Source organism: Lipotes vexillifer, unplaced genomic scaffold (genome assembly GCF_000442215.2).
Source record: "Lipotes vexillifer unplaced genomic scaffold, Lipotes_vexillifer_v1.1 scaffold1017, whole genome shotgun sequence".
NCBI lineage: Eukaryota > Metazoa > Chordata > Mammalia > Artiodactyla > Lipotidae > Lipotes > Lipotes vexillifer.
This window is the reverse complement of record NW_006772141.1, coordinates 350,469-360,216: the sequence shown is the minus strand read 5'-3', so window position 1 is coordinate 360,216 and position 9,748 is coordinate 350,469. Positions and strand designations below refer to the sequence as shown.

The 9,748-nt window shown below is 41.5% G+C and overlaps 1 protein-coding gene across 1 annotated transcript; it reads left to right on the top strand.

Moving 5' to 3' along the window:
- The first annotated feature begins 3,172 nt into the window (after positions 1-3,172).
- Positions 3,173-9,313, top strand: NOPCHAP1 (NOP protein chaperone 1). Its single transcript, XM_007447309.1, has 4 exons — positions 3,173-3,287; positions 4,920-5,006; positions 7,086-7,222; positions 9,062-9,313. The coding sequence occupies exons 1-4, from the start codon at positions 3,173-3,175 to the stop codon at positions 9,293-9,295; spliced, it is 573 nt and encodes a 190-aa protein (XP_007447371.1). The 3' UTR covers positions 9,296-9,313.
- The last annotated feature ends 435 nt before the right edge of the window (positions 9,314-9,748 follow it).

Below are 9,748 nucleotides of genomic sequence, written 5' to 3'. Positions count from 1 at the left end.
TGGATATTAATGATACTTTCCTCTTTGCAAATTGCAGTATTTACCATTATAAGTGTCTTTTTGTTTCCTTTAGGGGGAACAAGGCTGAATTCTTGCTTGTCTAATAATGAAGTCATGACCCTGTTTACTTTTTTTTAAAATAAGATATAATTGGTATATAACATTGTATTAGTTTTAGGTGTAGAACATAATGATTTGATATATGTATGTACTGCAAAATGATTACCAGAATAAGTTAACATCCATCACCTCACACACTTAAAATTATTTTTCTTGTGATGAGAACTTTTAAGATCTATTCTCTTAGCAACTTTCAAATATACAAGACAGTATAGTTAACTATAGTCACCATGCTGTACATTACATCTCCAGGAATTATTTATCTTACTAGAAGTTCACCCATTTCACCCACTGCCACTCCTATCCTCTGGCAACCACCAATCTGTACCGATGTGTTCTATTGGTTTTTTTTTTTAGATTCCACATATAAGTAAGAACACACAGTATTTGTCTTTCTCTGTCTGACTTATTTTGCTTAGCATAATAACCTTGAGGTCCATGCACATTGTTACAAATAGGAAGATTTCCTTCTTTATACTGCTGAATTTATATAAGTATCACATTTTCTTTATCCATTCACCTGTTGATAGACACTTAGGTTGTTTCCATGTCTTGGCTATTGGAAATAATGCTGCAAAATATGGAGGTGCTGATATGTTTTTGAGATAGTGATTTCATTTCCTTCAGATAAACACCCAGAAGTGAACTTGGTGGATTATATGATAGTTCTATTTTTAATTTTTTGAGGAACCTCCATACTGTTTTCCATAGTGGCTGCACCGATTTATATTTCCATAAACAGTGTTCAAGTGTTCCCTTTTTTCAACATCCTCTCCAACACTTGCTGTTTCTTGTCTTTTTCATAATAGCCATTCTATCAGGTGTGAGGTGATATCTCACTGTGGCTTTGATTCCCCCCACCCTTTTTTAAATTTAGGTTTTCTTTAGAATGGTTATAGATATACCAGGTACACTTAAATTTTAAAAAACACCATCCTTTTATTTTTACCATTTTAATCCTCTATTTTAAGTAAGTCTCTTCTATCCAGCATAGAGTTGAATATTGACTTTTTATCCAATCTGAAAATACTTCCTTTTTATAGGTCAGTTAAGCCCTATTGCATGTATTGATACAATTGATATGCTTTGCTTCAGTTTTGTCATAATCATATAAAGTCTTTCCTATGAAGTCTGTTTTCTTTCTTTCTCTCTCTCTTTCTATCTCATTAATTTGGGTATTTAGGAATATTTTAATTTTGTTCTAATACCTTTACTCAATACCATTCAGTACCCCCCCTTTTTTATATTGTCTTCCCACTATGAACAATATTGTAATTTGCAAGTCATCTCCTCTTTCTCTTCTCTCCTTTACCCCCAGCATCTAACTTAAAGTATTACTCTTTTAGTCCCAGTTTTTAAAAAGCCAGATTTTCTCTTCATACATAGTCTCTGCTTTCTCCCCTTTTTTCATATTTGTGTTATATCCATATTATCAAAACCTATATAAATTAAATACTATTCTTTCAACCTTATTCTCACTGTTTCTCCCCAATACTACTGTAAAATGCTCACCACCAAAACTTAAGTTGAATTTCTCCAATTATTTTCTGAATCATATTCTCTAGTAAATTCTTTAAAAGGGGTATGGGAACAATATTTCCTGAGTCCTTGTATGTTCATAATGGTCTATGTCTCCAAAACATTATCATATATCTGATAAGAATATGTAAATAACTCATACAATCTGAGCTAAAATGGGCAATGGATGTGAATACACATTTCTCCAAAGTAGATATACAAACGATCAGTGAACACATGAAAAGATGCTCAACATCACTCATTAGAGAAATGCAAATCAAAACTACAATGAGTTATCACCTCGCACTGACTAAGATGGCCACTGTAAAAAAAAAAAAGAAAGAAAGAAAGAAAGAAAGAAAAAGAAAATAAGCATTAGTGAGGATGTGGAGAAATTGGAACGCTTATGCCCTACTGGTGGGAATAAGATAGTGCAGTCACTATGGAAACCAGTACAAAAGTTCTTAAAAAGGTAAAAATAGAATTACCATACAGTCAGTAATCACACTTCTGGGTATAAATCCAAAAGAATGGAAAGCAGTACCTCAAAGATATATTTGCATACCTATGTTCATTGCAGCATTATTCACAATATCCGGGAGGAAGCAACCCAGCTATCAAGGGACGAATGGGTAAAGGAATTGTGGTATGTGCATGGAATGGAATATTATTCAGCCTTTAAAAAGAAGGGACTACTATTACTTGCCACAGTGTGGATAAACTTTGAGAACATTATACTAAGTGAAAACTGCCAGTTGTGAAAAGACAAATATTGTATGATTCCACTTATATGAAGTATCTTAAGTAGTTAAACTCATAGAAACAGAAGTTAAAATGGTGGTTGTCAGGGAGAAATGGGGAGGTTGCTCAGTGGATATAGTTTCAGTTTTGCAAAACATTCTACAGATCAGCTACATAACAATGTAGAGTTAACACTTCTGAACTGTACCCGTAAAAACAGTTAAGATGGTACATTCTGTGTTATGTGGTTTTTTGTTTTTTTTGTTTTTTTTTTTTGCGGTATGCGGGCCTCTCACTGTTGTGGCCTCTCCCGCTGCGGAGCACAGGCTCCGGACGCGCGGGCTCAGCGGCCATGGCTCACAGGCCCAGCCACTCCGCAGCATGCGGGATCTTCCCGGACCGGGGCACGAACCCGTGTCCCCTGCATCGGCAGGCGGACTCTCAACCACTGCGCCACCAGGGAAGCCCTATGTGGTTTTTTTTTAACAATTAAAAAAAAAAAAAATGAAAAGGAGGGCGGCCCTACCGTGCGCTCTTCAGGTTTAGCTAAAAAGCCAGCCTTGTCAGCTCTTTCATCCAATCACAGGGTCCCCAGACCCTTCTCCTTCCTTTTCCCACGATAGGAATGGTCTCGTCACTCCGCTAGGGGCCGCCCTCGCCGCAGGCCACCCTCGCTCCGCCCTCGCCCCGCCCCTCCGACTTTCCTCCAGTTGTAGTCCTGGCCCCGCCCCCTTCCCCAGCCTTTTTCCGGCGTCCGGGCCTGGAGAGGCTACTCTGAAGACGGGCGAGCAGCATGGAGGCCCACGGCGAATCCCAGCCCGACGCGAGCTGTTCGTCGTTTTCCCGGGACGGCTCCGGGGTCTCGGTGTCCAGGGAGCTGCTGACGGCGGGTAGCGGCGGCCGCGGAGGTGACAGGCGGGTGGCGGCGGCGTGGGGCGCGCACGTGCGGCAGGGGTCGCGCTGCCGGAGCAGCCGGGGACCGGTCGGCGGCTCCCTGCCCAGGCCCGGACCCACCGAGGGACCCCCGGGGTGGCCGCAGGACTTGGTGGGGGACCGGGCAGCTGGGGGCGCGCACCCGGCCTCGGGCCTGGGCGTGGTTCCTGTATCCCGCACCGCGGTGAGCGCCCACTGACGTGCGCCACAGCAAGACACCTCCCCTAAGGGGACGGCCTTATGGTCGGCTCTGGGTCCCAGCAGTTTACTGGTAAGGGGAGCAGATGAGTATTAACCACCCTTCCTCGGCAGATGCCCACAGAGCCACCCTTGTGCCTCTCTCTAGAGGAAGACGGGTACAGGAAATCCGCACAGGATTTCAGACACCATAATAATTAAGAAGCAAGGATTCGAATCCCAGCCCCACGAGTTATTCTCTATGGAACTTTAGGAGAGTTGTTTACATTCCCAGCGCCTCAGTTTTTACATTGGGAAAATGGAAGCAGTAGTATCTATAGAATTTGTTTTTCTTTTCTTTCTTTCTTTTTTTTTTGAGAAGAAGAATACACCTAAGGTCTTGGACATATTCTCCTTAAATATTATTTTGAAGAAAAGATTCTGTGAGAATCCAGAGCATCCAAAGAAGTTATAATAATAATAGCCGAAGCTTTCTTAGTGCCTGCTTTGCCCCAGGAATTAATTCACTAATTTAATCCTCACAACCACCCTGTGTAGAAGGCTCTGTTATCGCCATTTATAGATGAGGAAACTGAGACCTGGTGTATCATACAGTTGAGTAACTTGCTGGAGATCATGTGGCTGGGAAGTGGCAAAACTGAGATTGGAATCCAATCAGCGTGGCTCCAGAGCCCATGCTCTTTGCACTAATCCAATTGCTAGGTCTAAGGTAGTAAGCAAGGAATATTGAGCTGCTGCTCTGAGGGTGAACGGGATTTTTACACCAGAGTGAAGAGATTTTCGAGGTGTTGGAAACACGGTGCGCAAAGCCTTGGGTTTTGAAAGACAAGTCCTGTTCTCTGAGCTCTGATGAGCTGGAGAGTTGGGTTGATTTGAGGAGTTGTGAATGTAAGGCTGAATAGATGGTGTTGGGAGTGGGGAGGTTTAAAGAGCTGTTTTGTCTAGGTTGGACATCTTTACTGAGGGGGAACTAATCTAGCAGGCATGTTTTATAAATGAAGAAATTAATGCACAGAAAGCTTAGGTAATTTGTCCAATATAATGCAGCTGGTAAACCATTGCTGGCTTCACTTAACCCTTATGGTACTTTGTATTGCTTCTTGTGTTCTGTCATTGCCGACCCACATTTGTCACTGATGGGTTTCTGACCCAGAAAGGTGCAGTTCAGTGTTCATTTATTACCTGGCATTGGTGACGCAGAGATGTAGGAGACAGATTTAAGAAAGGGGAGATCTGTGTGCAGGACTAAAATGTTGTAATGGAACTTGGAGTGCTTCTTTTTTTAAAAAATGTGTTGGGAAGTGAGGAACAAATGGTCAAAACCTGAGGGCTTGAGGGTGGTCTTGGAAAGTTTGCTGATGGGCTCCTATTTCTTTATGCTATAGTAAATGAAGTGTGTGTGTTTGCAGGTATATGGGACAGGTTGCTCATCAACTCCAAGCCTAATTCCAGAAAGAATTCCACTCTTCAAACAGTTCGGGTAGAGAGGAGTCCCCGTAAGTACTCTTCCCTCTCTCTCTCTCTCTTCCTTTCTCTCTCTCTCAAGAACCCTCTGTGATGTGAAATTCTGCCTAATTAAGCGCTTATTTGATGGGACAGTATCTGCCTTTGTTGTCAGATATCAAACCACAGAGAGTGAAGCTGAGCAAGTCTTACTTGGGAATTACGTTGTGAATCCAGTGCACAGGGATAATACATTATTCCCCTGCTTTAAGAGGGTAACCTTGCCCAGAAAAAATCCTTGTGGGATGGATTTTTTGGAAATCAAAACCAATTATTGTTAATCTCCATGGGAAATTTTTCTAGAGGTTACTGAGTCCCGAATTCAGTATTCATGTGTGGGAAAACACTACCAGATCCCATTAAATTGGACATAATTACTTAAATAGTAAATGTTACTCGTAACATAACAGGGCCAGTTCTCTTCATTAATTACTGTGTCATATTGCTGTACTGCACGCTCATAGACCACTCACACTTTGTTCAGGTAGCATTCATGTAATACTCAGGTTCTGTGTAATTCAATCTGAATGTTTAAAAAAAAAGGAATAAAGACAAGAAGTAGTAAAAACAATGTAAATGATGCATGAAGTTATCATGTCTATAAACTAAGGAATGATGAGTATTCCGAGAGGGGAACTTAACTATAGTATGCACTAAATCTACAACAGCTAAAATGACTGCATGGTGGCTCCCTGTTCAAATCCAAGCTTTTGTGTGGACATAGGTTTTTATTTTGGGGGGGGGGTACATATCTCTGAGTGGAATTTCTGGGTCATATGAAAAGTATTCTTTAATGAAGGAAAAATTGCCAAACTCTTTTCCAAGTTGGGTATGCCATCTGGAATCCTTCCGGCCGTCCTGTTTCACAATTAAAGGCCATTTCTTGACCTTCATCTCGACTTTCCTCTCTTCTTCCATACTCTGGACATTTCAGTCAGCTGTTCTGTGGTTGTATCAGTGACTTAAGGAGTTCTGAGAACCCATGATGTGCATAGTTATGTGCCAGGCCTCTTTTTAGAGCTAAAGAAATTAGAAATCCCTTGTTTATTGACTCCCCTGTGCTTACCATAGTGCCTTTCAGTTATCATCCCTGTTTTACAGGTGAGTAAACAGGTTTTGATTGGTTAAATTAAACGCATTAGTTAGGCTTCTGTGGTTGTAAATGACTGAAACCCAGTTCACGTTGCCTTCAGCCAAATGATGTTGGCTCATTTTGTTGGGGAAAAATACCCCAGTGATTTCAGGTACATCTGCATCCAGGTGCTTGGCGTCATCTGGGATCCTCTGCTCTGTATCTCTTAGTTCTGCTTTCCTTGGTGTTGACTTCATCTAGAACAAGCTCTTCCACGACAGGTGGCAGGCGGGCCAGTTTATCAGCAGCTCCAGGCTTACATTCAGCAGCTCACTTAGTCATTTACTCGGAAAGAAGGGATATTTCTCTCAACAGTTCCAACCAGAGTCCCAGGGTGATCTCTGATTGGCCTGACAGATCACAGTGTTGTTAAACCAAATCATAGTGGCCAAGGTTGTGGAACACATCGGCATGAATGGGGTAGGGACAAGAGTGACTAAGAGTGACAGAGCTTAAAAGGAAAGTCATCGTTATATTATCAGAAGAAAGGGGAACAGATGTTGGTTAGGTAAAAACAGCCATTGCTTCATTAACATGCCCAAGATAACTCAGATAGTAAGAGGTGGTTCTGGGGTTCTATTATCATCGTCGGTGTGACCCCAAAGCCTCGGAGCCTCGTGCATTTAACTATTAAGTCCTACTGCCTACTTATTCAGTTACTGTTTGTTGAATGCCAGCCTTCTAGGAATTTCCAGTCCTGGGCATATATGAGAAACACAAAACATTGAGAAATAATTGCAGAATTGTGTAGTCCTACCGTTTTAAGAATTCAGGAGAGGATGGGAGTTTGTAAAATGGAAGGAATTTGAAAGATTTTATTATAACTATTGTTATTCCTGTCAAGTTTAGAAGTGTTTTTACAGGAAATTCTGGATTTAAAAATTTGAAGTTTGGCCAAATACTAACATAAATATTGATAAACTATATTTTCTCTCCTTAGTATTGGACCAAGTACAGAGCTTTCTCCCACAGATGGCTCAGGCAAACGAAAAGCTAAGGAAAGAAATGGCAGCTGCACCACCTGGTCATTTCAATATTGAAAATATTGATGAGACTCTCGGAAAAGTTATACAAATGGTAACTATGCTTTGTTTTCATTTCATAATGTAAAATTACCAGTATGCCTCGTCACCTGAAAAAGAGAACTTTTAAATTTTAATTCTGCGTGTTTTTTTCCTTCTTTCAAAGTTAGCTCATGTTTCCAGTACTGCACAGATACTCGGTCATTTGGTGATTGAAGATCTCATAGGTCAGTAAGCTTCCCTGGGTGAAGTTTAGGAATTTAGTAATTCAGCATCATAGGAAGGCCTTTTTCAAGTCAAATAGTACATTTGTTATCTTGAAGCATTTATTTACTAAGTGTTCTAACTGGATTTTTTTCTTATTTTCCCATCTAAGGCCCAAAAGAGGTAATCATAGTCTGATTCATTGAGGATGCAAAAGTAAATGATGTGTATAACAGAATAACTGATCACATAAGCCACACGTGAAAACTGTCTCTCAGTTTAGGCTCATATCTTATTTCTACACTGGAATTCCCTGTATAACACTCGTGTCTGGACAGCGCTGACACCATTGTTAAGAATCATATCTGATTCATCAGCAGGTCTGGCAGCTCTACCTCCAGAATACATCCCAAATCCAGCCATTTCCACACAGCATCCACCACCCTTTCTCTAGGTGATTACAGTCTCCCTTCTGGATTATCCCGGTAATTTCCCAACCAGTCTTCCTGCTTCCACCCTTTCTTTCCAGAGTCTGTTCTTCACCCAGTGTGTGTGGCCCGCAGTTTGGGAACCAGGGGGCTTCCCATCACGTTTCTTTTGGGCCTGTGTGATTCTGCCTCCAGCTCTCTGTTGACCTTGTCTCCCACCAAGGACCCTCAGTGACTGCACTGCAGTCTCCATCTCCTTGCTCGGGGCCTTTTCCCTCCTTGCAGAATGCCCCTCCCCAGATTCCTGCGTCTTGACTCCTTCCATCTCTCATCACTTGTCACCTTGAGAGGCCTTCTCGGTGGCTCTATTATTAGCTTTTATTTTTTTTTAAATTTTCACTGCCCTACACTATGCTTTCTGTGTAATTGTTTATTGTCTTTCTTTCCCAACTAGAACAGAAGTTAGCAAACATTTTCTGTTGGGGGCCAGATAGTAAATACATTAGGCTTTGTGGGCCCTACTGTGTCCGTTGTGACTACTCATTTCTGCCATTTCGGTGTCTAAGCAGCTGCAGATGATATGTAACGAACAGGCAAGTTTTATAAGCTTTATTTATGGACACTGAAATTTGAATTTCATATAATTTTCATGTTTCATGAAATATTACTCTTTTGATTAGTTTTTTCTACCACTGAAAAGTGTAAAAACCGTTCTTAGCTCAGAGCTGCAAGAAAACAGGCAGTGGGCTGGGTCTGCCCTGCAGGCTGTGATTTGCCAACTCCTCCTCAAAAACATAAGTTCCACAAAGGCCAGGATTTTGTTGTTGTTGAGCCACTAGTGTGGTACCTTGTTCATGTTGATACTTGTTAATATTTGTTGAGTGAATTGTGTTGAATATAATCAGGATTTGTAGAATTCGGTTGTGGGGGACTTTTTAGACTTGCAGTAAATATAAATCATTATGGTGGACTCTGGCAACTGAAAGAATAATAGTGCCATATTGTATTAAGAACTTTTCTTGTCCGGGGGATTCCCTGGCGGTCCAGGGACTGGGGCTCCATGCTTTCAATGCTGAGGGCCTGGGTTTGAGCCCTGGTTGGGGAACTAAGATCTTGCAAGCCACGTGGCACAGCCAAAAAAAAGAACGTTTTCTGTCCTGCGTGCTTCTTGGGCTAAAGGTTTGGTCCCTTCCCAAAGTTGTTACTGTAACTTTTTAGGGAACTGCCCTGAAATAAATTTCCCACATGGTGGTGTTTTGCAGGATGTGGCCTTGTTTGAGATGAATCAGTCTGATTCAAAAGAAGAGGACAGTTCAGAAGAGAATTCACAAGACAGTTCAGAGGGCAGTTCAGAATTTGAGGATGAAGATGATAGCACCTCTTCTGAAGGTGAAGTCACCATCGATACCATTAAGCTTCCTCATTCAGAAGATGGAAAAGGCAAAATAGAGGTTCTGGACCGTCCTGCCAGTGAAAAAAAAGAAACAGGGAAATAAACAATCTGAGAAACAGGTAATAGATGCCTGCTAATTCTGTGAAAAAGAATGTGGCTTGCCAGTTATTTTGCATTTCAGATAACCTCTGGTGCTTTTTTGCAATATTGAATGTATTTTGCTTCTTGGAGAAACAGAAGCTGGCTTTTAAAGAGTTGGAAGAGATAGCATTTGGGGATCTTCTAAGAGCAGACTGTTTTTGATCATGCTAAAGAGATTTAGTTTAGAAAGCTTAACTTTATGTATGGTGATGAGTGAATTTGTTGGCATCCTCTTTCATCAGCACAGGCTTCAGAAATCTCAAACTTATTTTAAAGTAAAAATACAAGTTACCCATTTGTTTTTGTTTTAAATTGGCCTCTTGGGGCTTCCCTGGTGGCGCAGTGGTTGAGAGTCCGCCTGCCAATGCAGGGGATGTGGGTTCGTGCCCCGATCCAGGAGGATCCCATATGCACG

Coding starts and splice junctions, on each gene's coding strand:
- NOPCHAP1 (XM_007447309.1), top strand. CDS start 3,173: ATGGAGGCCCACGGCGAATCCCAGCCCGACGCGAGCTGTTCGTCGTTT. Junction 3,288..4,919: donor GGGTAGCGGCGGCCGCGGAG/GTGACAGGCGGG, acceptor GTGTGTTTGCAG/GTATATGGGACAGGTTGCTC. Junction 7,223..9,061: donor TCGGAAAAGTTATACAAATG/GTAACTATGCTT, acceptor GGTGTTTTGCAG/GATGTGGCCTTGTTTGAGAT.